The sequence below is a fragment of the Larus michahellis genome, chromosome 5 (assembly GCF_964199755.1).
Source record: "Larus michahellis chromosome 5, bLarMic1.1, whole genome shotgun sequence".
Lineage (NCBI taxonomy): Eukaryota > Metazoa > Chordata > Aves > Charadriiformes > Laridae > Larus > Larus michahellis.
Window position 1 is genome coordinate 54,756,790 of NC_133900.1, and position 18,596 is coordinate 54,775,385.

At 50.1% G+C, this 18,596-nt stretch overlaps 1 protein-coding gene across 1 annotated transcript; it reads right to left on the minus strand.

Annotated features, from left to right (window-relative positions):
- Nucleotides 1-1,270: 1,270 nt before the first annotated feature.
- Nucleotides 1,271-18,065, minus strand: LOC141743381 (uncharacterized). The gene is made up of 9 exons (XM_074587383.1): nucleotides 17,687-18,065; nucleotides 13,488-13,925; nucleotides 12,037-12,172; nucleotides 9,642-9,730; nucleotides 7,867-7,930; nucleotides 6,756-6,844; nucleotides 5,815-5,927; nucleotides 5,205-5,361; nucleotides 1,271-3,081 (listed from the first exon to the last, which is right to left on the minus strand). Exons 1-9 carry the CDS (start codon nucleotides 17,739-17,741, stop codon nucleotides 2,930-2,932), a joined length of 1,293 nt encoding a protein of 430 aa, XP_074443484.1. The 5' UTR covers nucleotides 17,742-18,065; the 3' UTR covers nucleotides 1,271-2,929.
- Between the last annotated feature and the right edge of the window lie 531 nt (nucleotides 18,066-18,596).

The following is an 18,596-nucleotide window of genomic DNA, read 5'->3' on the forward strand; positions in this document are numbered from 1 at the left end:
TCAGAATTTGTTGTTCTTTTGTCACATGAGCAAGCATGGAAACAATTTTCAGTTGAATATGTTAGATGTATTTTCATACAATCTAGGAAGAATTATCAAATTAAATGTCTGTTTTGTTCAATAGCTTTGTGTTCATGGTCAGTTTTTAGGGTTTTTTTTATTTTAATTACTTGGAAAAGCAAAATATCGTGAAAGACATATTAATGGGATTTTTCCACACTGTTGAGTCACATTATTCCATGGCTGACTGCTTGAGAAACTTCAATGTCTTATTAAATATTAAAATCTATTCCTAGTTATTTAAGAAGTTGCTAATTCTTTTTTGGAAAACAGCTCTATATAATTATTTTTCAGTCAATTTTCTTTTTTCTTTAAAGAAAAAAGCGAAACGGTATATGCTAGGGCAAGCATGGTTTGGCAGCGAGGGAACTGGGTGTTGCTCCAGGACTTCCTAAGAGACTCTGTGGGAGTAATGTTTTAAGCTTAATATGGAGGCAAAAATGTTTGTGCTTTGGCTTGTTTTCAGTGTTGCTTATCACAAAAATATTGACCTTTTTTTTGCAGTCCAGTTTTTCCTGTTACGGTGCTGGTTTCTGTTGCTCATAATTTTACAGGCTGTAACGACTTGGAGCTGGAGCCACGCAGTCCTACCAGTTCCATTCCCGTGGGTTCCTTTAGCTGTCACTGGGGCTGTTCCTGCTTGGTCAGGTCTGAATTTGACTGCGTTTTGCTTTTCCAGCCTGGTTTTTGTTTGGGTCCGCTTTGTCTTCATGTGTGGAATCTCCCATGTCTGACAGGGGCTACATTTCATTTAAGAGCATTTCAGAAAATTGCTCTGATACTGATGGATTGCTGTTGTGCTGTGAGATCATCAGCACTGTGTCCCTCTGCTGCTCCTGTGAAAAGCCACAGTTTTGTGCCAGTTGAGCGACTTCATGCCTGTCTACTAAATGGAGGGTGTGAGAGAGACTGCGGGGGAGGAGGTGGGAGCTCTGCCCGTGCGGTGTGGGGGGCTCCAGGGTATGGTCAGAGGCACTATCCATGTTGCTGCTGATCCAGATTAGAATCACAGAATGGTTTGTGGTGGAAGGGACCTTTAAAGAGCATCTAGGCCAACCATCTAGTTCCAACCCCCCTGCCATGGGCAGGGACACCTCCCACTAGACCAGGCTGCTCAAAGCCCCATCCAGCCTGGCCTTGAACACTTCCAGGGATGGGGCATCCACAGCTTCTCTGGGCAACCTGTGTGACAACAAAGGACAACATACCTCTCTTCCCATCCATTTATTCACCTGACATAGTTGAGAGAGATCAGAGAACTGATTTTTTAATTTTTATTTCTTTTTTTAACACAGTAACTCCCCTGGGGAGAGGAGAATGAGCAGCTGAGGGCAGCAGCCACTTAACCCCCCACCAGCCGGGTTCCTTCAGCTGACTCTGCTGCTGCACTAGCCCAGGGAAAGACTAATGCGAGAAGGAACACCGCCTTCCACCTCAGCGTACATTCATTTAAAAGCACTGATCACTGAATATTAGATGCTATTTTTACTAGCACGCATGGAGCTGGTGAAGCACAGCGCTGTGACGAAGGGTCAGAGCTGGCTGGTCTGTCTGAGGTTACGCAGCACATCTACAGCGTGTATGAATTTCCCTCTAGGAGGAGGAAGAAAGACAACAAGGTGGGAAGGTTAAGAGACCCCAGGTAATGATTTCATGGAGCAGCTGAAGCATTGGGCATGATGGGCGTTTCTGAGTGGCTGGTAGGGTGGTGAGACCTCAAATGGCCATGAGGACCAGGTGCAGAAAGCTAAATGGCACTGTAAGAAAAAACATGATAGGAAAAATAGAGCAAACAAAAAATTTAGGAAGAGAAGAGTCAACTAGCCACACAAACACCTGCACAATTTGAAATCATCCCTGTAAAATACAAATACATGAGTTTAATCAGAGGGGTAAACTGGGCCAGCTGCACAGGAGAAAGCTTGGAGTTCGCCAGAGCAAACAGGTACAAGTCTCACGTGCTGCTGCAGTGGGTGAGAGGTGAATCAAGTGTCGAGGATCAAGGCAAGAACGCTGCACGGGCCTTTAAGCCATGGGTCCAGTACAGGCAGGTCTCCTAGGCGTGCAAAAACGTGTGAGGCACCTTCCGCGGCTGCAGCGTGCTGCTGCATTTGGCCCCAACGCGTTGCCAAGACAAGTTCCCTGTCTTCCCTCTGTGCCTTGGTGGAGAATGAAACAATTCCTGTGAGGTTTGCTGGAAGTTTTGAGTCACGTTTGTAGCTGTAGCATGAAGCACCACCTTACAGCAGAAAACAAAAGGGACATATTTGTCCAGGAATCAGCCGTTATTTCTGTTGCACGTGTTTTCCCACAGCTGAGAGGAAGGAGAAAGCTTTGGGATCCCTTTCCTTGACTTATCCTTGCTTAAAGTAATGGTAAAGTTTCGAGAATGGCAAAGAAAGAAAAAAAAAATATTTTAAAAGTCACATATGCTTAAAAGAAAGCACATTTATGTTAGTTCCTGCTCAGGTGGAAGTGATTGTTGGAGCACAGGAACCTCAATAAATGGAGCAGTCAATCCTCGCTCAGGTTGTTGAGCTGACTGTTGAAAGGGCGAGAGAAACATAATTGTTTGCTGTTTTGTGGTTTCTTGGTTACCCCCACCCCCCCCAAAAGGAGAAATGTATTTCCTTGTGAATGAAGCCAGGAATGGAAGAGGGAAGACTTTTTCCATCAGTCCGTTTTGGTACAGCAGGCAGCTGGGGTGGGTTACAAGTAGCCACAGCTCAAAAACTGAGTTTTATTTCTCAGCGCTTAATTTAGCGATACAGAAATTGGTTGCTTGTGGTTAAACATCTTGCCCATAGGCACACATCTGCATCGCCCCGGGCAGAAGAGAAGCGGGTGGCTGCTGATGGCATGTCCTGGGCTACCAGCCAGCGTAGACTGGTTCTGTGTGCTCCGTCCCCCCGTAACTTGTGTGTTGTCCTGAGCCCCCGGGTAGCAATAGAGACTTTAAGGATTTCTTGCTATATTCTTGCCGCCTTCTCAGAATCAATAGAAAGAGAGCAAGGATTCCACCTGGAAGGCAAGGAAGGGTAGTTATTTTCAGAGAGGAAGGTGAAGCATCAGGTGTCCTTTGCTCTAGGGCTTCCCTACTCAAGTATTCTCTTCCGGTAAATTAAGGATGTTATTTTTTTTTTTCTGCTGCATATTCTGCACAAAAAAAGGTTTGGGTGGCTATAATAATAAATACTTAACTTTGGCATTTCACCTTTATTCTGGAAGCTGGGGGGAATAACAGCAGGATTTAATGAAGTCATTTAGTAGCTTGCTTTCCGACTGCCATTTACTCTCTGCTCTGTGGAACTATTATTTTCTACTTGGCATCTTATCCGTTGCTGATCCCACCGAAGGATCATGTTGAGAAAGAAGTTTGCTCTGTGCAGTGCTTGCACCGAAGCACGAGCAGTAACAGACCTGGATTAACTCTGAGTCTAGACTGAGGTGAGGACTGTCAGGAAAAATCACTTTTAGATTGGGCATAGACACGGAAGTAATTGGCAAATACCAAGTCCTGCGACATTCTGTGTGTTTGTTTCTGGCGGAAGCATAATCGGGGAAAATTGATCTTAACAGAAGAGCACAAATCTGTCGCTGTGATGCAATATGGCCAGACAAATACCTCCAAATTCAGGTTGCGTGAGCAGGCAGTCTCACAGTAAACAACTGATCTGTTAGACCAGCCGTGAAAGACTCGCAGGTTCCTGTGTGGGCTGTTTCTTTTACCCGTCTTCTGAGCGAGCGTTTTGAGAGGCAGGACTTCACCGAGAACCGTTGTTCTGTGACCCTCAGACTTGTTTATGAGAAACGCTGATTAATCGGCCGTTGCCCCTCTGCGAACAGGCTCTCCATACGCTTCATTTTAATCTACTTTTCCTAATTAATACTCACGTCAGATGGCATCTGTCTTGGCAGATTTTTGGACTACAGCCTGGCACAAGGGGCTATGGGCCAGCGGAGGAGCTTGTGAGAACAACCCTCATCCGCTCCCCCTGGGACATTTCATCCCTCTGGAGAAGAGCAGTCAACCAGCGCTGCTAGAGCTACGGCCCCTCCAGCCCCTGCTGTCCTCTCCATAGAGCCCTCTCCTCAGGCGCCGAGAGAGGAGTTTGATGAGAGCAACCAGCCCCGCTTTGCTGTTGGAGAAGCAGCTTTGCACTCTCTCATTCATTCTGGGGAATAATACATCTATTTTATCTCCCCCCCCACCTTTTAACAACGGGGAGCTGGGCAGGAGAACGGGTCTTCAGGAGGCACATAAGTGTTGCGCTTAAAACACAGAAACCACGGATAGGAGGCTATAATTCCTTATCCTCTGATGACTCAGTCATCTCTATGACTTAGAGATTAAAATCGTGTGTCAAGGGAGCTGGCAGCGTAAGTGGCACTTACAGTGGGGCTCCTCTTCCCTCTTCCCAGCTTGCTCTTCTGCTCGTTTTGCAGTTCGTAGCAGTTAGAGTTGTTCATTTGCATCATAACTCTTACCTCTGATTAAACCTCCCCCAAACTTCGGTTAAAAACTACAGAACTCTTATTCTTCCCTTTCCTAGGACTACAAACGCTATTCATTGTTTTGCAATGAGCATTCATGGTGTGGCTTCCAGGTGGAAAAGCTCATCCACCCATTGGTTTACCCTAATGAGCTAATTATGGCAGGTAGCATCTGGGCTGAGGGATGCCCCACATACTCGGTAGGTGCTGGTTGTCTTTCTTTCTGTTGGTTACAAGGTGCACCACAGCATCGGGACAACCAACGCTGCACAAGCGGCTGCAGCAAAAGTTACAGGGGAAAATGCTTTTAGGAAACTTCAAGCCTCGTACCAAGAGGAAATTGTCCTTTTTCCTACTTGTGGGCAGACAAGAAATTCCTGTTTTGGGGTCTATATACGCACATGCTTCCCAAGGACAAACAAAAAACATGCTAGCCTTCCTTCAGAGCAAACAGCAGCACTATCCCTACTTACAAATGGGGAAAGAATTATCATTTGCATTGAAAGGAAGTAGAAAGACCTTTAGTAGAAATCCAGGTTTCCAAAAACATAAAATACACCGCCCAGAGAACACTGTTGGCCTAACGTGAAGGTGCCCAGCTGCAGAGAGGTGTCTAATTTTACCAGAGGGCAGAGAAGACCAACACTTACCTGCCGAGAAGATGGCCAGGAGAACGACCATCAGGGGCGTCAGCTGGCAGGAGTCCCCAGCCTTGTAAAGAAAGACCTCCATGCAATACGCTGGCTCAGTGCTGCCCGCGGGGCAGAAGGCATCAGGAGGACACTTGACCGGGTTCACATCTGGGCTCTGCCCGAGAGAAAAAGCAACTTGCTCAGCGCCAGCAAAGGGGGAAGGCTGCAGAAGGTAACTGGTGTGAAGGGAGGTGACACAGCAGCAAAAAGTAATCAAGAAATGAACCTGACATTGTTAAATTCAACCCGTCTGCCCCTCCGGTATTACTTAGAGTAGGGTGAAGGGCAGAAGGTGTCATTATACAGCACGTCCATACATCAAACCCCCTCATTAATGGATACACCGATCTGACTTCCCCCAGGTGGCCCAGTGAGACCGGGCAGCTCCAAGGGTGGCACAAAGCCTGACTCCTGCTGTCATAATTGTGACCATCTCCCTCCATCAGGAGGAGTTTAAGAAAAGGAAATAGGCTCAGATAAAAATGGTGTTAACTGAAGTGTATTGAGCTTGTCACGGGACAGCTGTATTTGTTAATCCAGGCTGTCGAACCAGCTGATGGAGACTCACAGGGCAGTAGTGGTTTTCGGGGCACAGGTCACAGCTCTCCTTGCCCCGCTGTAATTGGTATTCTCCTGTCCTGCAGAGCTTGCATTTGCTGTCGCTGGGACCTTTGAACGTACCTGAAATAGCCAATAAGCACAAAATTAAGATCTGGGACTAGACCCCGGGGCCTTTGCAATTGCAGATGGATGATTCAGCTTTCAAAGCCACAAGGAGAAAGACGCATTAAATGCTTCATGTGCGTAACAAAAGCTGGGCCTGGACTTTGGTGGCAAAGGGGCAGGAAAAAGAACAAACGGGGACAGAGGGACTAAGGGCTGTCTGGGGTTAGATGTGGCGGAGCGAGTGCGAGTAGGAGTACGGTGGGAGATGGGTTTAGCAACGAGCTCTGGCTTTCAGGCAGAGGGGAGGTTGGAGCTGGAGGTCGGCAGCGTTTCATCCTCTCTAATTCTGGATTCAAACACCTTGTCCAGCTGTTTGAAACTTGCTGAGCGAAGCTTAAAGCACGGCTCAGTTTCCTAAGCTTTGTGGGAGTGACGGGTCACAGAAGTCCCGGGTCTCAAAGTGCTAAATGCTTTTCTGCATGTTTAAAACGCAACGGGACTACGAGAGATCCCTGGTGCTGTCTCCGGCGAGGAGGCTCGCCGTCTCTCCCCGTTGGTGGTTGCGGGGGTGGCTGGAGCGCTCTGCCCTCCCGCTGACTCACCCCCTGCGGTTCCGTGTTATTTTAAGACATGGATGGAAGGAGCAGAGTCATTTCCTCACTTCCCCTCACTGACTGTCCCCTTTGCCACTGCTGCTCCCCAGCCTCAGGCAACCCCCTCTACCCCCAGGGTCCGCTGGGGCAAGCGAGACGAGTCTGGGGAAGAAATCGTTCCTTCTGGTGATGAAGCCGCGCGTTCCCAGACGGGCTGTGACAGCCCCCCACCCTCCGCTGCAGAAGGTACCTGGCAGGCAAGGTGTGCACTCCTCCGACGCCTCCCGAAGAGCCTCTTGGCCACCGGGGCACGGCAGACACCCCGTGCAGCTGGTGGTGCTGGGGAGGGGAGCGGAGACAGACCACGCTGTAGGACAAGCGCTTCCAAGCCCAGCCCACCAAAGCCAGCTCTCTTATGTATGCACAGACTGAAGTATCCAGGGTCTACCAGGAGCTTAGCTTTGGCCAATTTGGGGGTGTTCATAAGTGCCTCTCTCCAGTGTGGTTTCTCCCGTGTCTAATTAGGGCTGGGCACGTGGTGGCATTTCTGTCCTCTCTTTGGGTGCTTATTTGTATGAAACTCGTAGGAGCTTGCTATCCCAGAAGTCACTATTCCCTGGTGAGCTTGGCTGGAACTGGTCAACAGGTAGCGAAGGGAGTTGGGAGAGAGACGGGAGATACAGCCGGTAACACGGATCTGGTCTTGTGGCAATTTAATCAAATTTCAGCAGAGATCTGCTGCGTAACATGGACAAGCGAGGCCAGAAGGAAGGTAATTATTCACATGCCAATTCACCTGCTTTGGGTATAAACCCCGCAACTTCTGTGTGAGCATCCCTACACAGCAGGGTGCAGAGCCCATCGCAAGGTACCCCACCAGTGCCTCTCCCAGGACCCCTCTCCCAGCCCGAAGGTGACAGCGCAGCCGGGGTAGTTTGGCTGCTGCCTTCTGCACATCCTGGCTCAGGATAAACACTCCATCAGCTCAGCTTAAACCTACACCACCCAGAGTGACGCTCAGCTCCATCCCTGTGCCAGTATCAGTCTGTTTATCAGGGGCGTGCAACGCCCACGCAACGCAGCAACGTTGGCAAGAGGGGATGGTGGAGGTGGGCCGCAAGCTGACGCTCTACCACCTCATCACATCTACCACCCCACATCCAGCCGGGATCCTCCCCTCCGTCATACCATCCTTCTCTCACCAGCGCTCAGCACCAACGTCCCTACAGCTGAACTAGCAGGTGACTTGCCTTTGGCCACTACATTGGGTCTTTTAGCTCAGTGGTGGCTACCAGAAATACACCACCCCCTCCCTGGCCATCCCCCACCTCGACAGCCAAGGTCACGTGTGGACTTCTTACTTGCAAAATGATCCAGGCAGGCAAGGCAAACAAAAAGCTGCATTTTGCTTGGAGCTAAAATACCCTGAAAAAGAGAAGAGTAAGGCTGCAGGACTCTTCCTCCACCATCACTGCCCCATATCCCTGGATATCTGCTCATCTCCATTGTACAAGCAACCAAATCAACTCCCCACAACAGGCTTCAAGGGGCATTTCATGGGCTAACTCAGGATGCTTCATTTCCTATTTGTCAAAAGCTGTGAAAGCGCAATCCAAGGTTCCTAACGCCCTCTGCCACGCTGAGGTGAGCGTGGAGGGGCTTGGACACATTTCCCTGGTGTCACTCTCGCATCCGAGATCCTGCCAGGGAGACAGAGAGACTCTTCAACCTTCCCAGCACAACAGGTTGAACTGGAATGAAGCTGAAATAGGTGACCCCAGCGCCGACTCCTGGGTTATTCTGCTGGAGCAGGTCTCTGGCCAGGGGAGAACCCTCCGGTCACCCCCATCCCTCCAGGGATTCTCCCACCCCAGGAGGTCTGAGGTACATCTCCTTCCCTCGGAAGAGAAGGACACGAGACTCGCTGAGCAGGATGGCACTGCTCAGCGCAGCAATCTGCTGTTTGCTCTCCCTCCCTGCACCACCAGGACAGGGAAGGGCAGGAGGACACGTGGATGTGTCCAGACCCTTCCCTAAATCACACCAAGGAGTGAAATGCCCATGGCGGGGGCAGGGAAGCAGGCAGAACCTGGCTCGTGAGTCCTTGCCATGCCAACAGGAACCTCTAAAGGCAGGAGAATGCCACTTGGGAGCCTGGATGGTTTTGGGAAGGTGCCTGATGGTGCACAACATCGGTCACCGCCATGGGTCCACATGGGGCAGAATTAGGGTGCCTGTGTGAAAAAACCTCCCTCTCCCTACAAGGAGAAAAACCAACTCTTTAAATATATAATCGCATGATTTAGGGGCCACCCCCACAGACTCCTCTGTGGTCCAACACAGTGTTCAAACGGGCTGAGTAAAGGGAGCGAGACGCCGCAGCGCTGTCACCAGTTCCGCTTCTTTCCTCCCAAACTTCCCAAGTGATAGCCAAGGTGTCGGTACCAGCCGAACAGTTTGGTGGGCGGATTTTCAAAAAGAACAGTTGTGCCCGTATGAGGAGCGCTTAATTTGTGTACAGAATAGCGGCCGCATTGCATGTGTTAATTAGGTTTTTGCATAAGTAAATGCCGGTCTGTTTTGAACATGTTTTGGTTTGTTTTTTTTTTTTTAACTCTGTCTGCGAACACATTGTACCGGGCTCATATTGCATTAGCCAGGTGCCGAGCAGCTCACTGCAAACCCAGCCTTTAACGTCTGGGGAATAAGGAGAGTATTACATTTAGCATTCAGGCTGCAGAAGGTTGCCTAAGTGAAAACAAAGATGGATTAGACTCGTTTTTGACATTAAAAAAAATAGGGGAATACTTTATTTCCCTGACACCCTCCTCCTCCTTGTGCTATAACTGAATTTCATAAAGCTTCTTTCCTGACTTTCTGGAAAAGGCTTGCGTTGCAGTGGTAGTAGTAGCTCGTTGCAAACAGAAGCGCGGCTCCGAGGTCTCTTCTTTCCATTTTAATAAAAACGTCAATAAGAGAACGGGAAGAGATCTGCTATGCTATTTTTAGCCTGAACAAAATAACCTGTTTACTCTTCGGTGCTTTTAAGTTACCTGGTAATTGCATCTGGCCATGGGAAAGAGCATGGCGGAGCCTGACGAAAATGCATTTGGGTTGAATACAAAGCAAAGCCTACCTTTCTCACACGCTCTGCAGGCTGCGGCCCCAGACTCATTAGCGTAATTACCGGGTGGGCAGGGAAGGCATGCGGTGCTCCTTGTGAAGCTAGGAGAGACCCGAGCAGAGGTGAGTGCTCTATTAGGTGACCCGAGCCCCTATCCACTTTGAGAGAGCAGAGCACAACTCTCTGTTTCGCTAATAAGTCTAGAAATAAGGTAATTATAATAAAGGAGTTCAGGCAGAAAAAAAAACAATGATTTGAACTCGCCTGAATGTTAAAGGTCCACTGAAAAAAAATAAATGACGTTTTCTGTATTGTTAACGTTAGAGATGCCCTGTGCCTGTGGGCTATATGGAAAGGGATGGGTTTCAGAGCCTAAATTCTGTATCTTGACAAAGACATTGCAGCCAGGCTTAAAAACCTCGGTTTAAAGTCAGGCTCTTAAATCCACGCTTGGGAACTGAATTGAATCAGAAAGGTGCTTCGTGTTCAGCATCCATCAGCAATTTTAAAAGGAGTCGCTCCATTGTTGAAAGTCAGGTCGCTTCGGAGTCGCAAAAAGGAGGGAGACCCCCGGCACTGATGTGTGAGAGTCCTGACCTTAACTAACAGGGACTGTGGGAAAGGGGATGTAACATGTTAGACCTCCATGAGGAGGGGGAGGGAAAGAAGGAAAGGCAGAGAAAAGAGGAAATCTTTGCGTTCATCGCCAAATCCCCAACAACAGGCATGTGGGTATAAGAATTTGTTAAAATACTCAGGGATGCTTTGGAGGAAAACAAGGACACGCTTTTTAGTTCCTTCAGAAACCCTAAGGCTGAGCGGGATTTGTGGAAAAAATAATAATAAATTAAAAAATCAATTGGAAACATAGCTTCCCTTAAAACAAACCAACACAGGGCCTGCACCAGCCAGACCCACTGAAAGCTCAGGGGAGCCTGGAGTCTCCAAATACCACAGAAATGTTAAACGATCCCATCAGAGCCCTGAGGCCGGGGACACTGCCATGGAGATGGCCGTGCACACGCTGTGTCTGCTGGACCCCCTCCCCTCCACATCCCCCCTTCTCCTGGTCCACCCCCAGGTCTCGTGACCCCAGCACCTGTTGCTGGCCCTTCCTTCCTGGTCCCCGGCTCCGCATTTCCCTCTCCGACATCCCAACAGCAGCCTTTGCGTGGTGCCCAGGAGACTGCTTGCTCCTGATTCTATTATTTATTTTTTTTAAAAAAGAACTTGGAGGGGTAAATAAGGTAAGGCAGGTCCCCACTGCACCACCAGCAAGGGGGGAGCATGGAGGAGGAAGCCAGCGGCCCCTCAAACTCATGGGCTGCTGCAAACAAACTGCAGGGTCAGGTCACCCTTCCCCACGGCCAGGTTCTGTTCAGCGCTGATCCAAACGGAGCCTCTCTGCGAGGGACACGGTCCCGGGAAGCTCTTGCCACCCCTCCTGTCCTTGCAGCCACCCAAGGGACAAAACCCACCGGTTGCTTGCGGAAGACATTGGATACAGCAAGGGAAAACACGATGGGAAATGGTGAGAGCAGCACGTGTGGGTGTCACCGCAGCCGGAGGACACTTGCCCAGCGTCCCCAGGAGAAGGCAGCCTGGGGAAATTGCAAGGCTGGGCTTCTGGCTGGGGTGTCGTGTGAGCTTTTCCACACCGTATTGGCTGAGGGTGTTGCTTTAGCTGCCAGAAACCCAAATGTAATGACAACCCTTGGAGGCGACAAAATAGAGACTGAGAAAATTGAGCAAAGCGCAGAGATGAAGCCATTTGGCCAGAGGTATCCCAAAGGAAAGCCAAGGAGATGAACCCACACTTCACTCCCAAGAGCCCCTCTGTCACAAAAAAAAAAAATGTATTCTCTCCTAATATGTACAAAAGTCCATGGAAGAAGAAAAGGGCAGCCCGCTGAGAGCTGGAGCCGGCTGCTGGGAAGCCCTTGGGAGGAGCTCCCCCCCACCAGGGTTTCCTGGAGAGAAGAGTCCAGCAGCACTGAAGAGGTGCACACCTTCCCACCGCCACCTGCCCCACGGGGACCTCATTTAAAGCACAGACTGAAGGCAGCCTGGGGCTGTCTCCAGGGTTCGGACAGCCTGGCGGACAGCCCGTTTCACAGGCACGTAGCTATTTCGGCTTTGCAGAGAACAAGCTCCCGGCCACAGTTTGCCACAGAGCCCTGCAAGAAGCTGAGGAGCACACGGACACCGAGCGTTTTCCACCACGGGTGGGTGCTGGGGCAGCAGGTCCTGAGCTGCCCTTCCTCTCAGGGAAGCAAAACCCTGCGCTTCCCACTGAGAAACCACCCTGGCAGCACTTTTCCCTCAGCCCAAGGGAGATTTTTGCCAGCTGGGAAGCGTTTTGAGGGAGAACATCCACCACCCCTTGCCCAGGGGCTCGGTCACTTACTTGGCGTAACGCCCCCGCGGACAAGGCAGGCACGACGGTTGCCCACTTTCAGGCTGGTAGTGGCCCAGCGGGCAGGAGGCGCAGGCACCGGGGTCCGCACACGAGCCCCCCGCACAGCACGAGCAGCTCAAGGTGTCTAAATGGGAACAAAAAGGTCAGGATCAGGACTGGGAGACTTGACTTGTCAGGACAGGTCACTGCAATGGATGTACAGCGTTGGGTTGCAACCCCTCCAGCAAGACAGTCCTAGGGGGTAGAAAACTGTCATATTGATGCTAATGATGCTGCTGCGCGTCGTTAGCAAGCTGAAGAACAGCCATGAGGTGATCTAAGGTCTCGAGTCTACCAGTGTGGGTTTCTGGTAATTAAGATGACTTTTTTCCCCTCTTAATTTGAAGGGCTGGGAGGGTTTTCCTTGTTTTCCCTCCAACACACAAACAAAAAATTAAAAAAAAACCAAAACCAACATACTCCTTTGGATTTCTGATAAGTTAGGCTTGAGGGAAGCCGAACTGAAGAGTAAAACCCCAGAGCAGAGGACGTGCCTTGAGCAGCAACAGCTTTCCTTTGAGCACAGGTACGGTGGCATTCCCACCACACACGAGCTCTACCCCTCTCTGCTCCGCAAAACAAACCCAGGCTCCGCAGAGCAATCGCGTGGGATTTGCTGCAGCCGCACCCGTGGGACCCGCCATCCCGCTGCTTGCGGGAACCAGTCCCCCCGGCACTGCGGCACAGGCAGGAGGAGAAGATCCTGTGGATGAACATCCTGCACACGAAGGTTGGTGGGAATTACCTCCTGTCCTCTGGGGATCTACCTTAGAGCACCAGAGCTGCTTATTCCTCTCTTTAAAAGCGCCCTGCAGTGGGGGAAATAAGCAGAAGGTACATGGCTTGTGTTTTAGGTTGGTGAGGTTTTTTTTATTTGGGATTTTTTTGGGGGTGGTGTGGTGGTGTTTTAAAAAAAAAAAAAAAACAACAAACAAACCAACCACATTACGACACATAAATAACTTCTGAAAGAGGTAATAGTATGGACTCCTGACCACAACAGAGAAACCAGGTGGTTTCTCAAGCCCAAGTGAAAAGGCTGTTTGTTTGTATAGCGGGGCTTCTCTTCCAAACGTTTGAGATGGATAGTCGGACACTGTCCTTATATTTGGCACTGTACTTCAAAACAACATCATCCTGCCAATACGCCAGGTTGCCTTTGAGCTACACTTTGCAGCCACAGCCCTGCTGCTTCTTCATCCTGCTGGGGAGGCCTCGGGAAAACCAACGGACAGCACAAGGCCAGATCTTTAACTTCAGAAAGGTGCGACAAATTAACTCCCACCCCTGCTCCCTGTCCAAGCCTCCAACGTGAGAATGTGTGCTGGTTTCACCTCCCTTGGTAAGTCACTTTTCCACCTAACACGAGAGAGAGAGCCGGGGCGAGCAGGGACTCTTACCTTTGTTAGGAAACGTCCCCGGGGAGCATGGGGCACAGGACGTCACATTCACTCTGCTGCAGTTTGAGGGCTTGGCGGTGGTGAGGAATGGAGCTGCTGATGGGACCCCAGGAGACGTGGTCACACCTGGAGGGGATGCTGGGGTGCTGGTGGACACAGCCATCAGTTCTGTAGACACTTGAGAGGTGGCTGTGCTGCCAGAGGTGAGGACAGTCACATCCGTGGTGGTGGGCAGAGTCTGACCTGGCTCTTTTGTGCTTGGATCAGCAGAAGGCGCTGCCGTGGACGTGACAAGGTTTGCAGTGGTTGATGCCACTTCAGCCGAGAGCATTGCAGAGGCAGTTGGGCGTGCAGAGGCCGCGGTACTGGTTGCATTGGGAGGCACCTGGGTTGATGCAATGGGGACCTGGGTGGTGGTTGTCTGGCCTAAAGCAATACCTAAGAGAAGAGAAAACAAAATTAGTGGCCAAATTATTGTTCTTCTTTTGATGGAGGCTTCCCTTTAGGTCTTTACCAATTGCTTAACTCGTGTATCCTTGCTTGATGTTCAGAAAATCCCTTCTGCTATGGTCCGCTACAGAGCAGTACAGAAGCAAGGAGACAAACAGCGTAGGCAGCATCTGAGCCTCCCTGGCACAGGAGGGTAGATGCCGGTGTCCAGTAGGTGTGACTCTCTTAGATAAAAGGGTGTGAGAATTGCCTGAAACACTTGATTTTCGTTAGCAGCAGCTGAAGACAGTTTACCCTGAGATCCCACGACAATCTGATTTAAGACGCTTGTCGAGTAGCTGGCTGTTTTATCCCATCTCCCTTAAAGGGATCAGCAAAGAAAAGTCATGGGTTTGGGATTTTCGTTTTTAAAGCTGTTCTGGAGATACATCCAGTAACCAGAAGGGCACCCGCAGGCCAAGATTTGCTTGGCTTGATTCTGAACCCCCCCCGTCAGAGTGGGACAGCTGTAATTTTCAGAGAAAAGGAGTATTACCGCAGTTCCAGTTGTTTTGCCGTGATACGTAGTGGACTGAAATGCTATCTGCTGGCAAAAGCCCTCTCTCGGCACACAACCATGGGGGATGGCTCCCGATCTCCAAACCGAGGAGAGACCCATAAAACTAAACATGAAAAGCAGCAAGTTGCTTTTAATTTAGCAGCGTGGTACTGAGCAAACGAAGTGAAGCAACGCAAAAACAGAATAGCCAGCTCCTGCCACAGCAAATGTCGCATCAGCTTGGGTCAGAAACTCAGGGCAGAGATTTACTCTAAAATTACTGCAGCTTCTGAACACAGCCAACTTCCTACAGCATCAGTATGCGACTGTGGCCGATACAGGCTCACAACCAGCACACATCTGCTAAGCCACCACAGCAAGAGGACTTGCTGAAATCCAGTGACCATTGGCAGGGAAAATAAAAGGACTGTTTTAAGAAATTGCTTTATGGGTTTCAAGCAGCCCAAAGAGCACAGCGGACACCCGACAGTGAGATGTGGATGAGGAAGGGCATGAGCAGGATGAGAGGCTGGAGAGTCAGAGGGGCCACATCTTTGAGTGGTGACAGCACAAGCACCAGCTGGCTGCAGACCCGCGGGTCCCTGCAGGCTTCTTCCCGAGCCTGGTTCTCCCCCAGCCTTTGACTTCTCTCTCAATTTGGGATACACCACGTGAGACCGAGCACCATGGGTACCAGTGCTTAGCACCTCCGTGGTAGGAACAACAAGATGCAGGCCAAGCTGACTAGTAACTTTAATTAAATTTCCACAGAAAGATCAGGCCGCTGAATAATAGAGTCGTTACAAAGTTGCAATCACAAGAAGAGCCCGTTGGGAGCACTCCCTCCTATTGCATCCTGCCTGCTTTGTACTCCGCAGAGGGTAAAGCCCCATCTTCCTGTAACTACTGAGGACCGCAGCAGATGACCACCCAGCCACCTGGGCCACTGCCCGCATTTTCGTGCTGTGGCTCCCAAAACAGAAACACCGAATTTAACAGTGATCGTTTTGTGGCGTATTTGTTCGCCCCAAATCCAAGTGACCTGGAAACACCAGCATTGGTCGTCGGCAGGGAGAGCAGCACCCACAGGGGACGCTGCTCCCGTGGCCATGCCTCAGCCCAGGACCGAGGCGCACAGCTCCCCTCGTCTGACCCACCCGCCTCAAGGGCTGGAGCCACTCCGCTTCTCTGTCCTCACATCTGGCAACGAGCCACATCGGTCCCGGGGTTTATTGAACTAATTTCAGAGTAAACACTAGCAGTAAGTCAAGGGCACCATCGGGTTTCTCCTGGGAAAAGCTCTCAGAAGGATCACTGGGATCAAAGTCTGATCTCCCACGGAGCCGCCTCTCCCCAGCATTTTCTCAGCTCTGCCAGCCAGAGACACCGCTGTGGATTTAAGCGTCTTGGACTGCACACAGCTGGCTGAATTTTCTTGTTGTTTGTCTTTTTTTAAAAAAAAGATTTATTTTTTTTTTAGTTGAATTTTGCCTCTTTGGCAAGTATCCCTTGGCTGGTCGGTTCTGGTGTTAAACGGTACTAGTGTTAAGATGGATTTATTTTTTTTTCTTTTAAATTGAAAATATCTTTTCATAACATATTGCTAAAGTAGCCATTAAAGAGTTGCTTGCAAAGCTTCAGTAGCCATCAATAGCCTTCAGTAGCCAGTACTTCATAAATTCATTTAAACAACTTCTGGAGAAAAAAAAAATAAGTAGGCAGGCTGGAAAAAAATAGCTTTGAGCACCTGGTCAAAATGGGTGATGTCTTGTTTTACCAGTTATAGTATCTCAAGCGTGGAAAAACAGTACTCAACCTTAGCTGCATCAGACCATTTCCTCTCCTGCACTTACACTGTCTGACAGGGAGCTGTGATTTTGCTTTCTAGACCCTTTTTTTTAGGGGTGCTGTGAATCCACAAGAGCACCCCCAGGGACACTTCGAGGACGGGTCTTTGTGTGACGCCTTGGCACGATGTTTCACTCCAAGAGCCTTGAGGACGCCAGGGGAGGTTACAGAACTCCCCACTGCAGAGCTGAGATCCTTCCTGGTTCGTACGGCAGGCAGCCCTGCCTGCTCGCGAGGGACACGGACGCTGGCCAGGAACCCACAAAATGCAGAAATAGGACGGACACTCCCTTATTTTTGTTCCCGTCCATCTTGCACAACCGCACAGTCCGAAAAACTAACCCTTTGAGCCAAACAAAACACAACCAAGTCAACAGTTACAGATCTAGGTAAGGATAATAATCGTCTTTGGGGAATTCAGCAGGTGAATAATTGGCTCCTGAAACGGAGAGCTTCCCCAAATTGTTTAATTTCAGGAGAGTGCCAGGCTACGGCTTGTACCTTGTTACGTGCTCTGGCTGCCCTGGACGCCCACAGCTAAAGACGAGGCTCGGCAGGTAATTGCTCGGAGCAGTTTTGCCCCTTGCCAAGGAACTCTGGAAAACACACATTGTTCTAACAGGGCTGAGGGGTTCGCACTCCACAAAGGGAGGTGGCCACAGGGCCCCTGGCAGCCCCCGAAGGCAGGTTGGCTGCTGCGAGAAGGGATGAGGGCAGCACCTCACCCTACGTTCACCCTCCAGCTGCTCGTGGCCAGACTTGCCCTGGAAGGTGCAACAGGTTTGCCAGATCCCATACAGCAAAAATATTAATTATAAGAAGAGATTTTTTTTATATATATATAAAATATTAATTATAAGAACACAGATTTTATATATATATATATATATATAGCTAAGCAGTACAAAAGGCTGAGAAGAACAAGGAGAGGAGCAGGTAAAGGCATGATTACCAAAATACTCAGCCGTTTTTACATATGCTGTTGCTCCTCTAAAGACCCAATTAACAAAACAGTCCGAGAAAGCGAAGATACTGGGGCATCTTGTTCCTTGGGGTCTAAGATAAAGCCACAAAGAGGCCACTGCAGCTCCTCAATACGCAGAGTAATGGGGCTCTATTTTTTCCACCTTTTTTTTTCCCCCCTGGAAAAAAACAAGCTTTTATACTTGCAGTGTTCAGCCCGCTGCTGAGACTGCATGTCTTTCAACACTTCTCTCCTTTCCTGCCTTCCTTCCCCTTCTCTTGCCCTGCCCTTCCGCAGCACCCCGAGATGGTGAAGCCCAGGGCTTTCACAAGCCCGTCACGGCTTTACCCACCACCGACCTCAGCCAGCGAAGAGAAACGCCACCTCAGGAGGACTTACCTGTTAAGCACGCCGTGGTTAAGCTCCAAAGCAGAGGAGAGGGCCAGGCGCTCATTTTTCCCTGAGGAGTCGTAACACAGCGTGTCAAAAGGCAGGATTCAGCAGCTAGTCTCCTACACCCGACTGTTTATCCTCCTCCGGTTGTGTGCCTGATGTTGTCACCTGACTCGGATCATGCGGCTCAGTCAAGTCAACCTCCCCCCGACAAAGCGGGTTTTATGGTCGGAGGCTGCAATAAGTCTTAAGACGTTCCCGGCCTTCCCAAAGCACGGCGCAAACTAAATCACGAGCAGAAGAGCGCATCGAAGCCTCTCCTTGCGGCCTGCAGAAACACGCGCAAAAGAAGCGTCCTGGAGGAAGCAATGGTCGCGGAGAGAGGAACGGGCAGAGCCGCGCAGGAGCCCTTGTGCCTGGCTGCTGGCCAGCCCCCCGTGACCTCGTCAAGGGAAAGGATTTCATTTTTCAGACACCCAGGATTTCCTGCAAGAAGAAAAACAACCCCAGAAGAGCCCACAGTTCAAAGCGGCTCCCATTTCAGCTGGCACCAACCTTGCTGTAACCAAAATTCCCCCTCTGGCGAGTGTAGACCTTTCCCAGTCAGAATTTAACCCCTGCCTCATTGCCCCCAAGGTGGCCAACTCGATGCATCAAGTTGTTGTGATCAGGATCAAACTTAATGATCCTGATTATGATGATTTTGAGGGGAAGATGTTTAGCGAGGCCCCATCCCATTTTCCACGTGTTATCCGGTGGCTGTCCTGCTTGCTGTTCACGCCCTGAGGCCAGGGCCTCCTGCCCGTGCTGCCCAAGGACACGGATGTCCCTGTGGTTCCCTCACCTTACAGCCCTGCTTTGAAAGATTCCCCCCCCCCATTTCCCTCTGCCCCCATCGATTAGTAATCAGCATTGC